Source organism: Lepisma saccharinum, chromosome 11 (genome assembly GCF_977018435.1).
Source record: "Lepisma saccharinum chromosome 11, izLepSacc3.1, whole genome shotgun sequence".
Classification (NCBI taxonomy): Eukaryota; Metazoa; Arthropoda; class Insecta; order Zygentoma; family Lepismatidae; genus Lepisma; species Lepisma saccharinum.
Window position 1 is genome coordinate 36727412 of NC_139239.1, and position 25603 is coordinate 36753014.

A 25603-nucleotide genomic window follows, 5' to 3' on the forward strand; every position below is an offset into this window, starting at 1 on the left:
GTCTTGGAGAATCTGTGCAAATTCATTTGCCTTTTCGTAATCATTTGTAAGAGCTTGTTGTTGTGAGAGAAGAGGATACGTAGTACTTGTATGTTTTCCTGTAAGCATATGAAATCATTTCCAGAATTTGCTAGGATGGCTTTCAGCATCAAGGTGATTGCAAGTGTCGATCCACTGACGTTTTTTGTGTGCATTTATGTAGTTATGGACAGTTCTTATCCATTGACGGTGAACTCGCAGACATTCAGGATTCCTTGTTTGTACGTATTCCCGATAGGCACGACGTGATGCAGTTACTAGATGAAGGTATTTAGGTGGTAGTTTAGGTTTAAAACTGTTCACAGTTATCTGTGGTATATGTGTACTTGCTGCTTGTTTGACTTCTGACGTGATGTTTTCTACAGTCTTATCTAATTCGTCAGAGTTCGTTGGAGGGGTGAGATTTTGAAAGACAGTGGAGAGATCTTCTCGATAACCTTCCCAATTTGCTCTGTTATAATCGTAGATCCGCTTTGGAGGAACCTGTTTGTGTTGAGTATAGTGGTGCACTGGTAGAGTTATTTTAATTGGTGCATGATCACTTCCTATCGGTGCAAGGACTTCTATGTTAATTTTGTCAGCTAAGGAAGGTGATACAAAAACTACATCGGGGGTTGTGTTACTCTCTGGACGAGTTGCAGATGGTAAATCTTGAAATATACCTGTAGTATTATTATCGATGGTAGTGTGGAAAGCTGTTCGTTCTGCATTTGTTCGACTATGTATATTAATATCAGCTAGTATGAAGTAGTGACGGTATGTAGAAGCGATATAAAGAAAGAAGTCCGTAGGTAGAGGGCTAGTGGGTCGTATAGCCTATATACAGTAGCCAATGTCACATTTATACTTTTGAGATAAAGTGTGGCAATAGAATATTCTTGGTATGGAAATTGAGGTGGTAATATATTTGTTCTATAGGGAAATTTTGGTTTGATCCCTAGGGCTACTCCACCACATAATCGTTGCGCCGTTGTAGGACCAGGTGTATGTAGCAAGGAATACCTGGGTATGTAGAGGGGTGTGGCTTTGGGGATACGGGTTTCATTCAGTGCAAAGAAATGAATGTTTTCTTCCAGGAGTAGTTCCTGGAATATAGCTTTATATTTCGGTAGAGAACGGATGTTCATAAATAGAAAATTATATTGTATATAGCCTGCCATAATTATATAAATAACAGTTAGGTTTCTAAACTTCAGTTTCCAGTGGTACAATTTGAAAATGTACATGTGGACCAGAATATGTAGCGAACAGATGGACACGAAAAAGAGTCTTAGCTGTCTGTACTATCTGTTGTAATATATGTTGGCGTAGAAATGGGTGGATATTTTGTAGGGTTAATGTTTGAAATCTAAGTAGATCTTCAACAGTCACTGGTTGTTTCAGAGAGTTCTGTGGTGGAGTTGTAGAGTCCATAGTTCTTAATGGTACAGTTAGGTCAGGGCGTGAGGCTTCAGGGTTTGGGCGTGCAGCACAACGGTAACTATATGAGGGATGAGCCTGTTTGCACGTGTTACATTTGGGTGGTGCATTCAGATTTGTGCACTCTTTAGTTGTGTGTTGGCCAGAACAATAGCCACAGATAGGTGTTTCGGGGCAATTTGCCGTAGTGTGGACATTGTATTTCTGGCAGCGTTCGCATCGTAACGGAAGAGGTGCCCTTGAATGTGATGGTTCAACCCTATGTCGTTGGCGATATATATAAGCCCCTTCATGAAGTAAGCGATCGATTGTGCTGGAACAATCTGTTATTACTCGCATTAGGTAAGTTGGTCCGTTGTTGTTTTGGATTCGAACGCATTTTATAACTTCATGCCCTTCCAACCGTAGTTCTTCTAATACTTCTTGGTCAGCGAGTTCTGGATCTACGCCTTTAATAACGACTGACATATGAGGTGGTTTGTTTGGGGGTGGTGATTGTTTGGCGGTTTTGGGTGTTAGTTGGGATAGAGCAGCCTGTGGTCCAAAAATTTCGAACGAAACTTTGTTTCTCAAAGTGGATAGAAATTGCGGATCTCTGGATTTGATAATGATGCCATTTCTGGTGAATATAATTTGTTCTACTTGTGCTCGGGGGAGGTATTTTTGTAACTGTTGAAGGAGCAACTTAGGAGTTCTGTACTTGGGGTCGTAATTTTGTAGTACGAAGTTGTAGACAGTGGAATTTTCTTCAGTTCGATCATCAATTGTGTGGTATCTCTGGGATTTAACTTTGGATTGCGTGTTTGTTCTTGATATTTTTGTTTCTTTGGTAGTTGAAGAGGAGATCGAGAGCGATCCCTGGGTGTTTTTGAATCGGCTGAAGTGCTTCTCGAGTTGCCTCGGTCTTGTTTTTGGATTATCCTGTCTCGAGAGTTTGCACCCCCAACTTGTTGGGGGAGCCCTTTATGCATGGTGAGCGAAGGGAGGCAACCTAGTAATCCTTTTCGAAGACGAGACAATTAGGAGACAGAGTTATTTCAGGTGTTGCAAAATAAGCAAAGTACAAGGTGCTGCAAACGTGGATTATAGCACAGTTCGCTTCTAGTTAAGCAGAGTACAAAGTGCTGCAAACGTGGATTGCAGCACAGTTCGCTTCCAGTTAAGCAGAATACAAAGTGCTGTAAACGTGGATTACAGCACAGTTCGCGATGCACAATCAGGGCTTCAGTAACCAGTTGTCACCGTTAGGTTTCCACCTTGATTCTCGGGGATTGGGGCTCCCCGGATGCCATTTTTTTTTTTTTTTTTTTTTTTTTTGCAAAACTTAGCTCCTGATTATATAGTCTGGAATAAAAATATTTATCATGGGAGTTTCACTTGTATTCAACACATTTCATTTTCTGATCTTCCTTACAACTTCAATATTCACACATCTTTCGAAGGATAATAAAACACATTTTTTTCACTAATTACAATCGAAAGTATCCTTATTTGTGTTACGGAAAGTTATGTTTGTTTTGCATTTGAGTTGCACTGCCATCTAGTGCACGCTGTAGGAAATATAAGGTTTGGTGGTCAGTGCACACACAAATTCAGATTGAACAAAACACTCCGATCTGATGCTTGTGGCGCTCATGGTGGTGATCATTCAAACTAATGCGTATTCAGTGGAATGTTTTTGTAACGTTGATGCAACGTTATCACAACGTTGTTCCCCTACATACAACATTCATCATAAATACAACAAGCATACAACGTTGTGGCAACGTTATCACAACGTTGTTCCCCTACATACAACATTCATCATAAATACAACATTCATACAACGTTGTGGCAACGTTAGTGTGTTGACTGGGAAGGGTTATGTACACTTTTTTCTGGTAATCAGCCCTCATTTCGCCATCTTTGAAGTTATGCTCTTTTTTTTAGGAATACTGGGCCAAAGGGGGGTTATAACCCCGACCAACCCCACCTTGGGCCATCAAAATTACATTTAACCATGCCGTGGTGGCATTTGAAATTTCCCTCAAGTTGTTTCATCGAATTTCCCTTTTTTCGGTCGCTCAAATTTCCCTGCAGGAAGACAAATTTCTCTTCATGTGGCAACACTGCTGCGAATCGGAAATGCAGAAATACTCATGGAGTCAAGTTGAGAATGCTCAGTGATTCACGTGAGCTAATATATTATAAATTATCCACATAATGAAGATCACATGTAGAATAAAAATACTGACCTTTAATAGTTTTTTTCTTCTTCAAAAAAATCACACGCTCTCTTAGCGACAGCGTTGCATGGACGACGTGGTAAGTACTTCCTATTTTGCTGGGATCGTCGTCTGTTAGCGCGTACTATTTTGATGATATTGCAAACGTCTGTTGTTCGAGTTTTGAGGTATGTTATATTTACAATCGCAAGAATGAACATTGCGGAAATTAAATTAAGTTCTGTTACACGAATTTTCAAAAACATTGCGGAAATTAAATTTAGTTCTGTTACACGAATTTTCAAATTAGTTTGTCATGTTAGTGTTGGGTAAAGTGATATTCTCAATGTTTGGAGGGTTGAGTTATAGTTTTTTTTGGGGGGAAAATTAACCTCAAAATTTGGCTTTTTTTTTCTCAACTGCGGGTAATCTTCAGGCTAATTACCCACTGTACCCCTCGAGAATTACGTCGAATTTTTTTTTAATCGACAGATTTCAATGTTTTACGTAATGTAAAAGTGGTTCCAGCCTTGGGAAAGCACATAAACTGAGATATTTGATCCCAAAGAATGGCCCACGTAAGTTAAAACCTGCAATTTCGGAGTACTTTCGCCGCCTTTTGTTGATAAAAACTGTTTCTATGCACATTAAAAGTGCGGAAGAACACGTCAAGAATAACTATCAGTACCAAACCTAACTACATAAAATAATAGCTGCTGTCGTGGAAAGTCTTTTTGGGTGCTATATTCACTTACGCGAAGCTTTCGGGCTGTTCTGCTACACGATGAAGTAGAACGCTAAGGTAACAGACTCACTTTACTTCACAATAACACGTTTCCGAGAGCAAAATCGACGGAAAAGTTCATAAACAACAAAATCTTCATAAACCATGCAGAGGGTCAAGGGTACCAATGGTGCTACAGCGTAGTGGCTCGAACCTCATTTTAAAACCATACTCTGTAATGGTTCAGAATGTTGAATGATTTTTGCAAGTTTTATACGAACATTGGGGGAGTCTTGTAGAATATTGTAAATGATTATGAAGTAATCGAGAGAGTAATTACTGTAGTTTAGAGTTTGACAAAGCACTATTCATCAGAGGAAAAAATATGGTACTACTTCACTATACCTGAGACACCTGGGAATAATTTCTTTCGCACTTTTTTACATTGCTAACGTACTATTCTGCATTCCGGAACAGTTATTTAGGTGAAATAATTGAATTTGTTAGGAAAGTAATGTATATTTCTTACATTTACGAGTACTTACTGTTCTTGTTTCTTTCCACACACAACATGGCGATAGCTTACCGTTGATCGTTCCTTGAGCCAGAAAAACCATTGACGTTAGCCCAAAAATTCACGATAGCCCCACAAACCATCACGGGGACGAGGTATGCCTACTAGGTTAGGTTAGGCCTGTTAGGTTTGGTTCCATTAGCACTCCTTTCGTTCAATTTAGCATATACGGACAATACGAGAGCGTATTGTGCTCTCATGCAGGAAGCAAATGGCGGCGGCAGCAGCAATAGCACGTCGGAAATAGATTTTCGTACAAAACCACATGCATTCGCATTAAAATGAATCAAAATTACATTCCCGAACATCAACAACGCTACAGAAAATGATTTCCGTAAGTACTTTCCCCTGTAAATTTGAAGAAATCTGTCTCAGGTATAGTAAAGTGTTACCAAAAATATGACATAAAGTAGCTTACACAATAACCTGCACTTGCTAGCATTTGGGGGCCCTTGACCAACTGTACCGCCTCCAGATTTTGATGATTTGCATAATGTAAAATTAGTTTCGACATGCAGAAATCACAAAAAAACCGAGATGTTTGATCCGAAACTATTGTCCGCGTAATGGAAAAAAACTACTACTACTAATTTTTACCGTAATTCCATTCATTGACGATCCATGAAGCGAAAGAATGTAAGAATTGACAATATAGAAAAAGGTCTCCAATTTTGTTAATTTTCGGTATACTAACTAATTTTGGCCTCCTAATCATGAATCTGTTGTAAAAAACCAGGGGCCACGTCTGGAAATTGTACATTTTGATGAAACATTGTTCGTTAGCCCCAGAAACCTTCCACTGGTAGCCCCACGAACCATTCATACGAGGTTAGGTTAGGTTCCATTAGCACTCATTTCACCCCTAAATTCATCGAAGAAATAGGGTTCGTACTAGAATTGAACATCATAAATCATTTTCTTGTAAAACAACGGCGTGGTTGGAAACAATGACAGGAGATTACATTTTCGTTCGTAAAACTACGCATATACACCTATATATATAAAAAATTCAATCGTTTTTTTTTCAAATTTCCAGACGTGACCCCCGGTTTTTTACAACAGATTCGTGATTAGGAGGCCAAAATTAGTTAGTATACCGAAAATTAACAAAATTGGAGACTTTCTCTATATTGTCAATTCGCTCCCGAAAGAACACAGATTAGTATTGGAAAGTCAAATTTGCTAACATGATTAAACCTAACCTCAAATTACTATCACCATAGAATGAAACTGTCCTAACCCAAAAATTGTCAAACAGCAACAAAAATACATGAGCAAGTACATACCTTAAAAACATGCAATTTTTGCCAAGTGGTTGCAGAGGTAAGACCCACGAAGCACATGCTACAAACACCATCTATGCGAACGCACAATCACACATGCAGAAGGTGTCTTTCAACCATGTAACATTTGCCAGAATATCGTCTGCAGCAATTTTCGCACCTACTGGCATCACACTTTCAATATCTGATACTTCGAAATACCTCTCTAGAATATAAAGCAAATGTAATGACTGTGGTGAATTGTTTTGTTGTGAATGAAATATTACATTTTACCATTCAAAGGAACTCTGAAATAAAGATTAGTGAATTGTCTCTTTGCATTGCCCTCTCCCTTTTTGTGTACATGTACTCCCCGAGGTAAAAGTAAAATAAACTGAAAATTTGAAGTGGAGTGTAAAGTCAAAGGTCATCCACACTTTCGTGTAGTACATCACGATAACTGCTTTTTGCAGGCCAATGAGGCTCTGGTGTGTGAACTCACAACTGATATTGTTCTATGTAAGGCTCATGTTGTGTTGTTCATATATGTGATTGTCCTTTCATCCATATCATCTACATCACGATTAGCCAAATGTGGCAAAAAAGTGAAGTAAAGTAAATCACTTAATCAGTTAAGATTTGCAGTAGCAATAATTTTTGAATAGCTCGTTTTATGTAGGCTATTAGTGGAAAATATTTTGGGAAACTTGTATTATTGTACAGAACTGTCACTGTCTACCCTAGAAGCAAACACATAACACATACAGGGTTCTCCATTCTCCCTTGGGCACCTTGACTGCGGCATGCTTGCCAGCTGCCCGAATGCCAACTCCGGTCAAATTGCGTTCGATATCTCTGCTATGGAAACAGCTAGCTTCGAGTTCTCAGAATTATAGTTACAATTACATTCAAAGTAAGCACGTTAATTGTCAGGGGGTATGTTGGAAATGTTGTTCTCGTGCATCCACTCAATTTTGGCATGGTTTTAGGAAATTTGTGGGCTGATCCCGGAGATTTGTTTTAAATTTTATGCAATAATAGGCTAACAATTTGCCATAAAATGCCAGTTAATGTAGGCATTTATGTTTAAAAATCGTCTCGTGAGATTTCTGAGTGGAATTGATTGATTGATTGATTGAGTTTATGTTTTAAGTCCACTTTATGCACAGTGAGGCTAATTAGGACTGGACCTACAGTTTAAAGTGGGATCTGAACCACTGTGCCTCCGCTGGGTATGGAACCTAGGACCCTTTGATCACAAGGTGACGATGTTGTCACTACACGATCGGGGAGGCACAAAAGTTGTAAAAGAAAGAATGCATTGGCATCCCGTGAAATTATTTATTTATTTTACCTAAAGTCTCAGATACAGTACTGAATGACCATTTTATACTGAAACAGTAACAGCAGGAAAACAACAACAACAAAATAGAGTACAAGATGGCACTGAAAACAAATCAAAATTATACATACATCGTTAACAATTTTCTAAAACTTTGTTCTGGCAAGAATATGTCCACATTTGGAGGTAGGTTATTGTATAGCAAGGAAGCCTGTAGAAGGAAGAGCCTTGTGGTGGAATTGTGGAAGAGCGTAACATAACGGGCTGGCCATCTGGTGACGTGTAGATGAAATTTGTTGAGCAGAAGTTCGGATTTAATTTTACCATTCATGATTTTGTGCAAAAATTTCATGTCTGCTATTTTGCAACGAGTGTGTGGTGGTTGGATATTCAAGACAGACATAATGTCTGATTTGTGAAGGTGCCTCAGAGAAGGTATTCTGTGGCGAGGAAAATGTTGAGGACAGAATTAATCCGGGAGAGATTTGTTTTTGAAGCCATGGTCCAGATAGGAGAGCAGTATTCAAGAATGGGGGAGATAAGGGATTTGTAAAATATGCTGATGGATGATTGGTTTTGGATTTCAGTGAATCGGTACAGAATACCGTGAAGCCACATTGCTCTTTTAGTAGTGTTCATAATGTGCTCATTAAAGTTTAGTGTTTCATCGATGATAACTCCCAAGGTCTTTTTGTGAGGAAACTTTTGTAATGGGATTGTTTTCAAGATAATAAGCAGAATCGAGTTTGTTCCTTCTTAGGGAAATGGTGAGGCAGGAGCATTTCTTAGGATTCAATTGAAGTTTCCACTGGCGACACCACACAAGTAGTTCTGTAAGAGCTTGATGTAAGATTAAAGCATCGTGTTCTGATGAGATTTCTGTGAAGAGTTTACAGTCATCGGCAAACAGAAGTATATTTATAGGGAGAGAGGACAGTCTGTCGGGGAGATCATCCATGTAAAGAGGAAACAAAAGTGGGCCTAAGATGCTCCCTTGGGGAACTCCAGACAAAACAGAAAGAAAGCTGGAAGAGGTGCCAGGAAGGATAACATGCTGCTCACGTGCACTCAGATAGTCTTGTAGTAAGGATAGAAATTTCCCATGGATGTTATATCTGGATTGTAATTTATGAAGAAGAAGATTATGATTTATTTTATCGAAGGCTTTTGAAATGTCCAAATATATAACGTCAAGCTGGGAATTATTTGAGATAGGCTGAGTAGCATGTGAAAGTAATACCGATAGATTGGTCAAGCAAGAGCTGCCTGGAAGGAAACCATGCTGAGCAGTATTTATAAGGGGAGATGTAAACTTTAGCAACCTGTCTTTAATTATTTTCTCACAGACAATGGAGAGAGGTGACAAAAGAGAGATCGGTCTATACGAATTTGTGGAATTTTTGTCTCCAGATTTGTAGATAGGTACAATATTGGCACGTTTAAACAAGTCCGGAAACACACCCGTAGAAAAACACTTGTTGAGTAAGAGGCACAGAGGGTGAGCCAAGGAGTCAGCAGTTTTACGAAGAAAAATTGTCGGGAATCCATCGGGGGCTAAGGACCGGTGCAACTACAAAGAGGAGATTAGAGATTTTACTTCTTCAGGTGAGGTTTTAATCCAATAGAGTGTGTGTGAACTGACAGACTTGACTATAGGAAGAGGTTCAGAAATTGTCTCTGAGGAGAAATTTTCATGAAAAAATACATTAAAAATATGTGCTCTCTCATCTCTACAGCTGTGGTAGAATTATGCACAATTTCCATCGGCACACTTGAGTTCTGCTTTCTTGAATTAACTAACGAAAAGAACTTCTTTGGATCAGTCATACACTCTGATGTTGAAGTTATTTACGTAATCAATATACTTATTTTTGAATAGGTTTTTTGAGTGCCTCTGAATATCAAAAAATGTTTTATAAGTGTGTTTATTGGGGGTACTGTTTCCACAAGCTCCAAGCCTATTTCTTGTTTTTCAAAATAAGAATTAGTTTGCTATCAAACCAAACCGGGTATTTCGCAGAGCGCACTTTCTTGGTGGGAACAAAGTCATTCATTGCAGCATGCAGAACTTCCACAAACATCTCCATGGTATCGTTGATCTCTTCCTATTCCAGCAGAAACCAAGGGTAGGCATCTAATGCTTGGCGAATTTCATTCCGGGGGCTTTTCGCCACAGGCGGCATGGTCCGTTCTGGGGTTGGAGGTTTTTGACCTTCTCAGCGGACGTGAGGTGCACAGCGACATCGAGAGAGGCATGGTCTGAAGGTAGCAAGTTCCTTTGTGGAGTTATCTCCATTTTGTACAGTGTTGCCAGCACATAGTCCAAATTACTTTCGCCTCGTGTTTTGTGCATGTTATGTGGTTTCAACCCAATGTCGTGTATGAAAGTGTCGATAAACCATCTGTCATTTGACCAATTTGCACTTCCGGTGGTTGGATTTTCCCAGTCAATTGAAAGATTGAAGTCACCACACAACAGGACATTTCCACACTTCATGGCTGCCAACACCGAATCCCTGCAAGCTTTAAGGATATGCAAGGGAGAGTTTTTGTGCGGGCAGTAGTAGGCACCAAGAAGAAGTTTCTTACCTTATAAATATTAAGTTTCACCTAAATTATTTCACAGGCTCGACTCAGATCACCACGTAGTTTACAGTTCCATTTCGTGTTTAAACAAATCATGACACCACCCCCACGTTGTTTTAGACTGTCATTTCTAAAAATATTAAAGTGCTTGGCGAACGGAAGTTCACTGTTACTCACAGTATCATTCAGCCAGGTCTCTGTAAAAACTAAACGTCATATTGTATTAATTCACTGAGGTTTATAGCACAATCAGAGAGCTTGTTCTTTATGCTTTGTATATTCTGATAATATACAGAGAAAGTTTCATTTTGATCTGAGGGACCGGGGTTCAGGTGGATGTCACCACACATGAGCGCGAGGCACAGCAGGTGAAAGTGCTTACCTCGCGGTTGCTCCCCTTGGGTCAGTGATTGCATCATAGCTGCGGAGAGTCCAGGTACACATCCAGCTGCAGGAAATAAAAAGCTCCTATTTCTCAGGTTCCAACCATCTAACTTAGTCAATACTCAACACTGACACACTAGAAAGCTGTTCTCCAGAAATACGACGTTGAATCACACAAATATAGCAAAACACCAGAAGAACAATGATACCATTTGCAGAGAGGAGAAACATGCTCCGAGTACAATCCGCCTTATTAAATCAATATTGATTACAGCCTGCAAAGAAATTGGATCCAAAAATTTTCTTGCTCGCGCCATTGTTCTCTGTAATTCATTGTAAATTACCAGAACCACTATGTGCCTGTGTGAGTGGTATTCATGTTTCACAGGTATAGTGTTCTTTTGTGACTATTTTAGTCACAAGTGCTTCTTTCGAAGATAACAGCTTTTTCAGTGTCTAATCCATGAAAATAATGAAAAATGTTTAGCACGTTTACTTTGAATGGAGCAAATTTACAATACCGGAAGTATCTCCAATTTATTTGAAATTTGGCATACTCACTAATTTTGGCCTCGTAATCACGAATCTGCAGTGAAAATTTGGCGGTCACATCTATAAATTGCAAAATAAGCCAAAATAAGTGGGTCCGTGAACGGAGTAAACAACCTTGATTTATGAAGGAAACAAATATTTTTTGCAATGATTAGCGTTTAAAAACTATGTTCATGATGACCCTGAATTTTAACTATGCTTGCGTAACCTGACCTTACCGTGAATGGTTTGTGGGCCAAACATTTTTTCCTTTTTTACGCAAGATGCCATTTTCTCACATGCAAATCAACGGCCCTCGCTTATTGCACAACACTTGAGCAACCTTCGCATGTCACTTGTTCATATCATCAAACATGTTTACCATGTTAGTGTATGGACAATCAGAGCGGTAATTTCTGCCCGATATTTAGCAATTTCTAGACGTGATCGCCAAATTTTAACTGCAGATTCGTGATTACGAGGCCTAAATTAGTGAGTATGACGAATTTCAAACAAATTGGAGATACTTCCGGTATTGTAAATTTATACCCTTTGATTTGATTTAATTAATTTTACTTCGCGTTTTGTGCCACTTTTGGCTAATTTGCGATGGACATGAGTGATATGATGAAATTGATGAATGAACACTCACAAACATCCATGCCCAGGCCAGAAATCGAACCTGAGACTCCTGGCATTGTGCAGAATGATTAGTACCTATTTTGTATTTTGTTCTTATTTGCCTGCTTATTTTGCAAGTTTTTAGTGCCTATGAATCCTCATCCTGTTCATAAGCCCTTATTTAACCTCCCTTAGATTTGTAATAGTGATGACCGTGGATGGTGTAAATTATATAGGACACTGAAAAGTCTCATATAAAAAAAATATGTAACATTTTGAAAACAGTTAGTAATTAAACTTGTGAGAATTCTTTCAGTCTTTAATGACTTTATTCTTAAAAAAATATAACAGGCAAATCATTGTGAGAGTTCAAGCCCCACACAGGATCGTTTAAATTGGCGCCACTGTCACTGTCCCCTATTTTTGTTTCACTAAACTACAATAATTTCTTTACGCTGTGTGTACTTCTGGCTTCCTGGTAATACTGGCATTGAAAGCGTAGGGACGGGAGGGCACGGCCCTTAATAATAGAGAAAAAAATATTTTAAAAGGTGGCAGATGGGACCCTCAGAGATGCCAATTTTTACTGTAATGACCTACTATGTTATGATAATTATTGCAAATTCATTCCTGCAACAAATACAGTTACAATCATTAGAGTGTCAATTACAATTATAATCAAAATAAGCACGTACCTTGTCACAAGAGATGCTGGAAATGGTGTCCTCCTGCATCCACACATTTCTGGCATCTTTTCAGGAAATTTTCATTTACACGGAACAGTTCAGCTTCTGAAATTGCTTCAGTTTCTCTCCTGATGTTCTCCTTCAGTTCTTCTAATGTGTGGGGGTTTGTTGCATAGATTTCCCCCATAGATAAAAATCGCATACAGTGAGATCAGGTGACTGTGGGGTCCACAATCCTTTGCTAATAACCCGGTCTTCAAATATTTCCTGAATGAAATCCAAGGACTCCTGAGCTGTGTGAAGCGGCAGAGTCTTGTTGGAAAAACCCTGACTGGCATTCAATATCAGTTAGTTGTTCGAAGAATGGTGTGAGTATGTCGTCCCTGTATATCTGTGCATTTATGGTATTTTCATAAAATATGGGCCCTATAACTCTGTATGCATTTACTGCGCACCAAACACCGATTTTCTGGTCATGCAAAGTAATTTCGTGTATAAGATCGGTTTTATCTGAGCTCCAATACCTGTTATTCTGTGACACAACATGGCCCCTTAAATGGAACCATGCTTCGTCAGAGAAGAATATTAAACGTGGATCAATTACCCCACCACCATTAACATTCCCCAAAATCCAGTTACAGAAATTTACCCGACTCTGGTTATTGCATGGTAGCAGTTCCCAGACAACAGTGACATTGTACGGTTTCAGTTTTAAATATTTGGTAGCTCACAATGCTGTTGTTTAGGAAATTCCTGTTTCCTGTGCAAGTCGTCGGAGCGTTTTTTGAGGAGTATGTTCTAATCTTTCTCCGACTTCATCCAATTTATCCTCGGTAAGTACATGCTGTTTTACCGTTTGCTTCTTATCGAGAATAGATCCTGTTTCCCTGAATTTGTTCACAAGGTTTCACACGGTATTTCTGTGTGGAACATGCACACCTGGGATTTCTGTTGAAAATCGTCTACGAACGTTCCCACAAGAATTTGTAATCACATACAAATCGTACATAAAAACTTTTTGTTGTAATGTGTACGTATGTGCCATTATTAAAACTATAGCAAAATGCAAATTAACACTTAACAAACACTTTACAAAACAATAGAAAATTGACACTGACTGAACTGAGATCGCGAAGTTACAGAAATTAAATGGGGTTAAGAAAGAAATCCACAAGTTATGCTCAAAGCCATGTGTTTCAGTTGGCACTCTGGTGCCACGAGCTGTTAGGAAACTTAAGTGCCCTTTTAGCGTGTCTTGTTACCAAAGCTATGTGAAATTTCCTAAAAACATGCCAAGAAAGGTGTGGATGCACGAGGATAACATTTCCAACATCCCCTGTGACAATTAACGTGCTTATTTTGAATGAGGATGGGAGTTGGCATCCGGGCGGCCGGCAAGCGTGCCGCCGTCAAGGCACCAAAGGGAGAACGGAGGACCCTGTACTTTACCAATTGGAAGTATTGAGTGGAAACACCTGCAATAAATATTTTATGTTGGTCTACCATCCTCCCAAGCAAAATGTAAATAACCTAAAAAGATCTAGAAAGATGGACTTAATTTTAACATGATTGTATTGAATCATGGGCAGCTTAATGCGGGGGGGGGGGGGGGGGGCATGGGCCACCTGGAGAATGGATGCACTGAGAATTTTTCTATCAACCACACTTTTCATCTACAAGCTTGAAATGCTTTGAACAAATGGAAATGCAAAACACAATCATTCCCGAGATGTATCTAGTTGTGATTAATTTCAGCTAGAAACCTCTAAATTTGCTGTAGTTATTGTAGTCTCAAAATTGGTGACTTACCCCCACCATTCCTAAAACACACACTATATTACAGTTTTTATTAAAAACATAAAACTAAAGTGATGCCGTAACACTGCTGAGACATGTTTCTTAATCTATGAAAATGTAACCTAGTCAAGTATGAGCATAATTTAAAGCTCTTTCAAGACATGTTATACCGGTCTGTCACCTACTATTTTTAAACATTGTGACCAATTTTTCTCAAATAGAATGCGAGAGCAATGCTTCAAGTTACCTTGCAACTCAAAAGCTTTGCATTTGTAGCAGTTTTCATAAATACAACGTTTGTGATTTTACAACCACTCCTCTCCCAAGCTATGAAATATAATTTTAAAAGTTTTACTGCAAAATTGCAGATGCGGACCAATGAAATCTCTAAAATGACTCTGTTTAATTCCTTATACTCTGAAAATGTATTCTACATTGCTTTTTTTTAAAAAAAAAAGATCATTGTAGAGACATGAGGAATATCAGTTTTTTATCCACTGTCTTGAAACAAATTGTCCAATTTTTTGGTAAAATTTTAGTATACCCGAAACGTATTTCTTCAATTTTACGGGAGAAATTACTTACCGAACTGACTTTCCGTACACTTTTGAAAGGTCGTGGAAGTGTTTTTTCCCATCGCTTAATTTATTTTGCGGATAAATCATGTATTTTTGAAGGTTAATGTGTCTCCAATGCATGAAAGCTGTTGCCTCTATGTCCTTCCACTCCGTGAATCAAATTTTGCGTGTGTTCGATGATGTAACCCCCGGTCAGTGTTTCCAACTACACCGTTGTTTTCCAAGAACATGACAATTTTAACTACGTTTGCCTAACCTAACCTTGCCGTGCATGGTTCGTGGAGCTATTTATGAATGGTTCGTGTGGCTATCCATGAATGGTTTGTGGGGCTATTCGTGCATGGTTTGTGGGGCTATCCGTGCATGGTTCGTGGGGCTATTTATGAATGGTTTGTGGGGCTACGTGCATGGTTTGTGGGGGTTTTGAACCTGGAAAAAAAATACAAAATCAGTAACACGAAAGTAGGCATTTTTCGATGAAGAAGGTTGCAACACTGCATAATCACTGATCATGGACAACGCTAGTCAAGATTTCTCTGCCATATTGCGTGTAACGCAAGCGAAAATGAACAAACAAGAATTGCTCGATATGTCAAAAATTGAGATTATTTGCGTGAAAAAAGATGAAATGGCTCCTTCCAAGAATTCTTAGGAATGCATAATACGTAAGTACCAATGTGAAAAAGAAGAAAATAAAGGAATTTCAGACGTTTCGGGGATACTAAACTTTCAATAATTTTTCTCTAGTTTTCTAGCTGCAGAAATAATTTTACCTAAATGATTCTAAATTTACACCACCTATCATAGTCACTAAATATATGACTTATCTCTCTCTGCCCATCCACCACCCTAACTGATGCTCCTCCTAAATCATGCACCATATTTTGATAATTTTATTGTCAAATTATAGTTTAAGTACATAATACTCCTGTAAGTTTCATGCACAAAGTTGACATTGTAGTAATTATGAAGATGCACGACTTGCATGGCTACAGAGCTCCTAACCAGACATAAATAACATTTTACTGCATAGGTGAGCAACCCATTAGTATGAGAAAAATAATTTAAGGTGTGTTCCGATTTAATTATGCCACAATTAATGACATTTCATTAAAATGTACTCAATTCTCCCTTGTAATGATTAAACATGCAAAAATTCATTGCATCAATTGATCATCACAGTTGAAAGTATGATGTGCCACTATGGTTTCCCCCACATAAGGAAGTGACTTATAACCAAAGTGCTATCAAATTTCTGCAAACGTTTTATCTAAAAGTTTGACATTTTCTTTTTTGTTTCTTGGATATATAATATTTTTATTTGTGTTAAAAGTCCATTTCTAGCATGATTTGAGGATAAAAGCCTGAAAAAAAACAATATGACTTGTACTACATTCATTATTTTTAGTATTATAAGCTCTGCTAAGCCTTTTCTTTACAAGTTTTCCAAAAATTGTTGACAATGGAGAACCTCGCAAGTATTTAAAGCAATAATTTACAACATTTTCTGAAGAAAAAAAACACACTTTGACGGGTTTTTTGGTGGGTTTTTTCGAGGTGGGTTTTTCTGAATAAACCCACATGGGGAAAACTGGGCTGGGCCAACCCTGGCTCCATTCACTTATTTCTTCGCACAATTATCTCTTGTTAGATTGCTCCTGCTGATTACCTAACATAGAAAGAGATGCTGCCTGAATTTTCTCCATTCTGTGATTGAAAAGTTCGTGCTACATCACTAATCACTCATGTTTTCTTCCTCTTTAGTGGGCCTGAAATATTGAATCTCAAGTGATCCCTGCACATCATTCAATTCACTGAAATATTCATCTGGATCTTCTTCCTTGTCAATCAACTCCTTTTGTGCACACAGTAACATCAATATTATCAAAATGGTCATCAGAAACCATCTCTTGAAATCCAGGATCCTCTAACATGTCTGCATTTCATCAAACGTTAGATCATTAATCTTCATGCACGACACATTGGCATGCAACGAAATATGGGAATTTCACAACTAAAGCAAAGGTGGGGTAACACTGTTTTCCACAAACACAATGCTATTTTCACTTCAATTATTCACAACGGTTGAGGTTGATAGCACGTTAGGGAGCTTTCAGAGCAACACTACAAGTTGCAAGCTATACATTACACGTAGAAGCGAACCTTGAGTAATAAAATGCGACATTTCAAACCGAGGCAACACCACAAGCTGCTCGTGTTGCTCAGACTGGACCGGCTGGTAGACTGAACAGGCCCATGTCGAATGTCGCTTCGTTCTGAAATCTTTCTTACAGTGAAATTTCAATGATGACTAAAGAATGTTGGAAAACAAGTCGTGATATCTGAGACCGAAAGAAACTCCTACCAACGTATTTTTATACCTGTTCCACCCACCATCCTCATTTGATGGTACTTCATTTCACTCTTATATAAAAATACAAAATAGAGTTGTTATATCAGATAGAAAACACAGTTAATGCAATTTTGCATTTTTCTTTGCAAATGCAGTTTTTTTCATACCTAATACGATTAAAATGTCACATAAAATTTAACAAATAATATGTTGTAAATTGCCATCATGCCATATTCAGTTCAGTTAACAACAGAATAATACTGCTGAAGATATGAAAAAATAAATATATTTTTTAAAAAATAATTCAATTAACATATCAGAGCCTAAAAGGTAGCAAAAATGAAGAAGGTAATGTGTCAATTCCATGAATAGAATAGCTCTTGAGTACTACTATCCGAAGCTATATAGACCCTGGTTTTTAAAGAGTTGTTACTCTTGTATTACTCCTCAAATTGTTCTGATTTGTGACAGACAGAGCCTCGCTTCCCCAGCAGGTTTAGGTTGGCTGGGTTTCTCATTGTGCCATTAACATAAAGTAGTGTTGTAGCTCTTCAAAGAAAAAAAAATATTAGAGGTGTCTTGTCACTTTTCATTTTGTGTGGAATAGCTTTGATTTTTAAGGAATAAAGCAAGCAACTTATGAACTCGTGTAATATGTTAACTTGCTTATCTTCCAACATTCTTTATCACAGAACATATGGAACAAGTTTACAATACCGGACCACTCTCCAATTTCTATGGAATTTCGCCTACTCACTACTTGTGAACTCCTAATCATGAATCTGCATGTAATAATTGGCGGTCAAGTACGAAAATCGAGAAAAATACGAAATAAACTATGTTTTCTTAAAGTAACATAACCCTACCATAAGAACAATAGCTCCACGGAAGACGCCATTTTCCCAACATGAAGAAATCAACAGGCAAGACAAGGTATAGTTCTCTTAGCTAAAATATTAAATTTTCTTTGTATTCATGCTAATGGAACCTAACCTAACCTCGTAGGCATTCCTTGTCTGACGTCAGCAAGATTGTTGTGCGTAAAGGAAGATGGTTCGGAATTGCTGTGTATGGACAATCACCGTGGTAAATTGCAACGTTATTTTACAAGTTCTACTCATAAATGTTCAATTTTAACAAGTGACCGCCAAATATGAACTACAGATACGTCATCACGACACCGAAATTAGTAAGTAGACGAAATTTTATAGAAATTGGAGAGTGGTCCAGTATTGTAAACTCATGCCGAACATACATTTGTCAATTTGATTTCATTAGTGCATTTAAATTAATTTATTTGTTTTAAAATTATTTTATACTCTTTTATGTATTATAGAACAACTGGAGCATTAAAATACTGACCAAAAGGTACAATATGAAATTCATGGAGAATTTTGATCCAGAAAGAAGTAATAGGGAGAGAAGAAAATTAACCCGAAAAATTTACAGTGGCCCGTAAGTACAAATGAATTTGTTTGAATTGTAAAAGTATAGTAAAATAATAATATCATACTTGCTATTCATAATTGCCAATGAAGAAAGTTCTCAAATATAATTCCCCATGTGCACTTGCATATTCACACAGAAGCATATACAGACCTTCCTCATCACCCAAACGAGAGAAAACACCAGTTATAAACTGACAATAACAGCACTTTTCTCAGCTTAACTTAGTGCTGCTTAGGCAATCTGGTGAAGCACCAACATCTGCATATCAGGGCACTCATAAGCATTGACAGACATATTGATAGAGGCATGCATATATTGTTTTTGACGAAAACACGAAATGTGAAATAACACACTGGAATGTTCACTTTTCAGAAGTGAAAAGGTAATGATATGACATAAGAAAGTCTCTTCTTCATGCTCATGTTGCTCCAACTGCCGTTTCTGCATTTCATACAAAGCATGTTGAACCCATGGTGATGCAGGTTATTTTACATTCCTAGGTGTTGTTTCACACTGTCGTATGTTATAATTACAGCCCAGATAATTATGCATTTTGCATATGCAAATGCATATATGAATTATAAATATATAAACTTCTTGCATATTTAATAAGAGTCAACAACCACTCACTAAAGTGTATTTTACGTATGTACATTGGGTATGTTGTCTTCATCTTGATAAAAGAATATCCTACACGAGCCAGAATAAAATGCTCTATAATCAAAAACACCAGCAGGGTGATGAGAGGTTGCCAGGGAAGTCTGGATCAAGAGGGCAGAGTGCAAAGGTGTTGCGAGTGACCGCATAAAAGGTTTGGGCGATCCCGTTGAGGACACCTTCGATGGACCAACACAGTACCGCATCGTGACTCAGCCAAGGAACCATCTTATTATGAACTGTCTAGGGTAGAGATTCTCAAAGTGTGCTCCGCGTAGCCCTGCTTCACAATGCTTTCCATGAAAATTCCCTTCTCATGCCTTCTTACTTGGAAAGTCGTCTCAGCGACTAGTTTCGAACAGTCTGAGTCCCTGTCCCAACTTAGCAGGCAGAAGAGCTCTAAGGAAGCATCAGCAAATCTGACCAGATTTTTGAAGAATTCACTTTGCGTCTGCAAGAAATAAGGGGTGTACTCTTGAAGTGCTTCTCAAATGCAATGCATCGGAATATATATATATATATATATATAAAAAAAAAAAAAAAAAAAAAAAAATGTGTGGGTAAGAGATCTGTTTGCAGTTAAAAAGAAGCCTCGCAGCCTGACTGCACTTGAATGTGAAAATCTTATTCATTTGCCATCTCACACTTCTAAAAAGACCATGTTTGATAAACCACCATTGGGTGAATTTTGTTTCAGTGCCAAGAAACAATTCCCATGTTTATCACATAAAGCAGTGAGAACACTCCCCACCTTTGTCAGTATGTATGTGAGAGACTGGTTTTTCAATGTACCTTTCCACAAAATCAAAGTATCCCAACAGACTGAACGCAGAGCCAGAGATGAGATTGCCAACTCTTCTCTATAGAGTCGGATGTGAAAGAACTTTGTAAGTAGAAGAAACAAGTGCACTCGTCAAATTGATGTTAGTAATGAAAACAATTTTTTCTTATGAATATTTACCATGCAGTTGCAAGAGCATTTTATTAAATACCAAATTATGAAATAATTTAGTTTTTTACTAGATGCCTAGAACATCAGAATCACTAAAAGTGTGCATATGGTGTTAGCTAAAACCAATACTTCCCAGAAACATAATTCCTAAATTCTCATTAACTGTGTAAATACAATTTTGCTCTGACGGGTTTAGAGAAAATATTGGAACTTGTTGGCCTTATCTTTGTGTGAAAAGGGCTCTGTGTTTTGAAATGTTTTGAGAACCAGTGGTCTAGAGTAACAATAATATCTGGACATTGGAATCATTGGTGTATTTCTTCTATCCTGATTGATAAAATATTAAAAAAAAATTCTAATATTCCTTTTTTCTGATGTAGGTACTTCTAAGTTAACTAACTTCTTTCAGTGCCTTAATCAAACCAGTTTCATAAGTGTGTTGTTATTACTTAGTATCATTTACTTTTCAGAAAGAAGCAAACCAGCATATATGATGAGAAGGGTATTCACATAGCAACAGGATTGGATCTGTGTGATTGCCTTGATGAACAGTGTGCTGGTTGTCATTTTCCATGCCCCAGGTGTCGGTCATGTAAATGTGGTCATGAATGTAGGTGAGTGTTTTAGTTAAATTAATTACTGCTGTATTAGTCAGAGAAAGAGCTTTAACAAATACTTCTATGTAGAATATTGGCATCATTGTACAAATATTGATGAACAACAACTCAAGCATTTCAGTTATCAAGATACATGCATGTGTGCAAAAAAATAGTTTGGTTGAGATGGGTTCAATTCCAAGTCTCTACTTCAAACAAAAAAGTGATTAATTTGTAACATGGCTACAGACAAAATAATACATAATTACAGTGTAGTAAGTTGTATTGATTTTTTTTGGAGGGGAAATTCGAAAATATATAGTGGCAGAAGTTGTATTTTGTTCAATAATGTTCATAGAAGAAATTTCAGAATTTTTATTAAATTTCTCACCAAACTTCATTAGGTTTGAAGTTTCATAGATAATAACAAAATGTGATAATTGCTATTGTCACAATTTCTAGATTCAAGTGAAGATGCTAGCAGTTTACATGCAGTTCAGATATTTGTGAAAACGTTGTAAATATGGAATCTATGACAGAGTATGAGTGTAATTTAATGTTTTTTGTTTGTTTGTGTGTGTGTTTAACAACAATTTATGACTGTTATTTCAGGCAGAACAGAAAATGGATGTATGACCAAGCGGAAGTAGAAGGAACGACAAAAGTGATAAAGAATCACTTTCGCACATAGAATCAAATGGCAGGATCTCTGAAGTGTAAGATAAAGAGAAGTAATAATTGAAGCATGAAGAGAGAAGGATATCTTCCTCATTCCATCATTTGAGATTTCAAAATGTTTTGTATGTGTACAAACTAATTTTTAAGGGATTCGGAAATGCTTTTTATACATTTCTGGATTTAACTTTTCGTATTACTTGTTTTAATGTTCGGTTTTGAAGTTTTCCTTCAATATTCGAAGTTTACATTTTAAATATATTTTCTATTTGGAGTTGAAAATGTGAGCCACGGTGGTCCAGTTTCAGTAGGTAATTTCATTGCCACGAGAGAGTCCCAGGTTTGACTCCTGGGATGGCTGATGGGAATTTTCCAGCATTGTCCCTGCATAGAGCAGCTGTGGTGTTCACCCAGCTTCTAATAAATGAGTACCTAGGAACAATCCTAGGTTCAGTTGAGGAATCTCACTCAAAAAAAGGCCCAAAATTAGTGTAGCAACCATTTACTCTTATTGTGGGCCACCTTTTATGAAATAACCCCTGTTCTTTCACCTTGTTTAACAGAATTGCTCCTGAAGGCCAAATAACCATTGTTTTTAATCAACTTGTGGAAACTTAATATTTTCATTTTTTAGGTATGATATGGAGCCAATTTAGCTTGGAATTTTTGGATTTACTTTGCTGTTTTGAAGGACTTTGAAAAAATATGCTAAAGACTATTATTACTGCTGAGGGAAGTACAAAATAGTAATGAGTTAATTATTGATTAAGAATGAAATATTTTCCTATGATCGTAAATTTCACTGTTTTGATAGGTTGGTGCTTCCTCCCATTGGAAATTTGGTATCGAGAAATTGAGTTGAGCATTTTTATACAATTAGTTCTTTAAACCAATACAGTTTGGTTTGACTTAATGTTCTCTGAACACTTGATTTGCAAAATCATTTGAACGTTCTTGTTCTTCTAGATATCGAAAAGTGTCCCAAGATGATATTGTAGGTACAGCGTAATTGATTTGCTTCTACATAGAAGTGCATAAGAATGACAATGCAATGATTTGAAATGCAGTGGAAAAGTGTTTGTAGAGGATGCCCAAAGTGTACAGATTGTATTAAAATCCTTCATACTTTTTATGATTCAAGGAGGAAACAAGATCGAATTGAAATATCTGTGTGCATAATATATGCAGGAAATAAATATCTATCCTAATACATGTTACAGATGATGGCATTTTGTGAACAATATTTTACCCCTCAGACCAAATATATTTGAGGTCAGATTGTTCCATATTGACCTGTATTGGTCTGGATTGTGTTATTGATTGTCAATTGTGACTTTCGCTCCTAGAAATTTAGAGTAATTGTATTACACTGTTAAATAATTGCAAGATCAATTACGAGGAATAAAATGTATCTGATATTTATAAACTTTAATGCAGTAATGGTTCATTATACAAATTAGAAACACTTAAAACAACTATATCAATTCTCACTGAAGTATCCTTAAAAATGAATACTAAGAGGTGCATTAAAAAGAAGGGCTGATATTTTATGGCAAACAAGAAAGTAAGTGTAGCAACATTGTATTAGTGGTTACAAACATTTACAGATCCTCTTCATTTTTCAACATTGTCACCATTATTTTCCAAGCACTTTCTGTACTGTGGAACAAGCTTGTTTATACCCTCTGCATATAAGTTCACCACCTTGGAGTTCAGCCAATTCAATATTGCCATTTTCAACACCTCAGTTTCTTCAAATCATTGAGACAAAAGCCACTCTTTTAGGTGCAGGAAGAGCTGAAAGACACTTGGTGCAAGATCCAGTCTGTATGGGGATGATCAAAAAGTTCCCATCCGAACTTCTGAATCGTCTGGACAGTGAGGGCAGCAGTGTGTGATCTGGCTTCGTCATGGAGAAGCACAATTCCTGAATGCAGCATTCCATGTCATCGGTTTTGTATGGCATGTCTGACTTTGTATAGTGTTTCACAGTACACTTGCGATGTGATTGTTTTCCCTGACAATTGCCATGATTTTTCATGCAGACAGAGTTTGCTTGAACTTTTTCGCCTTTGGTGAATTTGAATGACGCCACTGCATCAATTGTTGTTTGGACTCGACATTGACATAAGAAATTCACGTTTCATCTCCTGTAACAATGTAAAAAATTCATAACTTTCTCTGTTGTAGTGATCCAAAAATGCACATGTCGATGTCTGTTGGGTCGTTTTGTGAATCTCTGTCAACATTTTGGGGACCCATCTGGCACACAATTTCCGATATCCTAATGTGTGTAACAATGCGGAACAATATTGATGGTGAAACCTCTGGAAATTCGATGCTGGGAGACCTAATGGTAAAGCAACGATTTTCTTGCACTTTTGCATTCACACACTGCACCAGGTCGTTGGTCTGCATGCTCGGTCTTCCACTCATTTTCATCGTGAATATTTGTACAGCCTTCTTTGAATGCACAACACCATTGCCGTACCTTTCCTTCACACACTGTCATCATACACTCCACACAATTCTCGGTGAATTTCAGCAGCATTTTGACCTGTGGTGTGAAGAAATCAAATCACTGGACGGACTTCGCACCTGGCGGGATTGTGTATGTGCCCAGGCATTAACACACTCTAACAGACATGATAACAAACAGCTGACTAGCGAAACTATGGTTTCTAGATTGCCAATGGACCAAGTGTTGTTACTGCGCAGGCACGATCCAATCACTGTTGCCAGTCTGTTATGAAAAATCGGCCCTTTTTTTAATACACCTCGTACTTTGTAAGAGCGTTTATAATTAAAGAAACCATTATTATATATATATATGGGTTATTCCATGTCAAATCAGGCAGGAGTTGACCCTCATAGTCACCGATTTTGATGATATTTGGTACACAGCTTTGCTTTGCTCTAAAACCGACACCCATGAAAGGATTTTGCTGAAATATGATTGTTACGAATTATATGAGGGTTGTTCAAAATGTCATTTTTGAGCAAAATGCTCTTTTCAATTAAGTATATCTCGGGAACAAATGAAGATACAGAAGCGTTCTTGAGCTTGTTGTAAAGAGGAAAGATGGTTGCATATTATGAGATATTCAAATGTTGAAACATAGTAAAATTTGAACACACTGTTCAAATTTCAAGTTTGAACAGCACAAAACACCCCCCTAATTGATTTTCCTCATTTTTGGATATTTTTAACTATCATCCTTCCTCTTCATACTGACCAAGTTTTATCGAGGTGTTTTTTGATATAAGGGAGTAAAATGAGATTGAAATTTGTCCTGCATCAGCAATGAACTGAGCTGCAGCGTCCCTATGATGAGACTTTTTCATTTGTGTCGTGCTAATGGATATATATATACTTACTGTTCAGGGACAGTTGATATTCCACTTGATAATTGGATTCACTTTGTGCTGTTATTGCATATCATTCTAGTGAATGATGGGATCAAAACCTACGACTCCCACAATAAATCGATGGGTGATGTAGCTTATTCATCATCCATCCTCATAAATGATGAGAGCACTTGTCATTAAGATGACAAGTCTAAATGCTTGGCTGCGAAAGGTAAATCTGAAATAAAATCTCTAAGCAACTAGAAAAGACAAAGGTCACTCATTCGGTTTTATGAACCTTCAAACCTGAATCATGCATGTTGGTTGGATAAATACCTGTCTATCTGAAGAATGACAGTGATGAATTTAAAATGTCATAGAATACAATCTATCTAAACTCTCTTTGGACTTCGTTGCTTGTTGACCAGCGAGACACTGACCTCTCCTCTCAAGTCCTCTCTCTCTCAAATCCAAATCAAAAGTCAGTCCTCTCCCCGGCAAGCCATGGAGCTCTTCCTCCATGCCGAATCGTGAGTTTTCCACCTGTTTATTGCAAACAGCTGACAACCTATTTTCCTGATCAATCTTTTGTTTCCTCAACACATCAGGAAGTTTTGCTTAATGCTTAACTGTGCAATATTGAAATACCACAGAGGGTAGACAACTGGTGTAAACAAGTGAATGCAGTGGTCAATATGAAGCTTCCAGAGAAGGTTTAAATAAAATACAATCTTATGGATTAATACGATTGCTAATTTATACGTTACTGTTTCCATATTTTTAACTACATTCGTGGGGACGAGATGTGGGAGTGTTGTGAAAACTT

At 37.6% G+C, this 25603-nt stretch overlaps 1 protein-coding gene across 1 annotated transcript; it reads left to right on the plus strand.

Moving 5' to 3' along the window:
- Window positions 1–3789: 3789 nt before the first annotated feature.
- On the plus strand, window positions 3790–22861 carry LOC145994726 (ARL14 effector protein). The gene is made up of 4 exons (XM_083130930.1): window positions 3790–3850; window positions 18437–18555; window positions 20629–20772; window positions 21367–22861. The coding sequence occupies exons 2-4, from the start codon at window positions 18476–18478 to the stop codon at window positions 21443–21445; spliced, it is 303 nt and encodes a 100-aa protein (XP_082987056.1). The 5' UTR covers window positions 3790–3850; window positions 18437–18475; the 3' UTR covers window positions 21446–22861.
- The last annotated feature ends 2742 nt before the right edge of the window (window positions 22862–25603 follow it).

Coding starts and splice junctions, on each gene's coding strand:
- LOC145994726 (XM_083130930.1), top strand. CDS start 18,476: ATGAAATTCATGGAGAATTTTGATCCAGAAAGAAGTAATAGGGAGAGA. Junction 18,556..20,628: donor CGAAAAATTTACAGTGGCCC/GTAAGTACAAAT, acceptor TTTACTTTTCAG/AAAGAAGCAAACCAGCATAT. Junction 20,773..21,366: donor AAATGTGGTCATGAATGTAG/GTGAGTGTTTTA, acceptor CTGTTATTTCAG/GCAGAACAGAAAATGGATGT.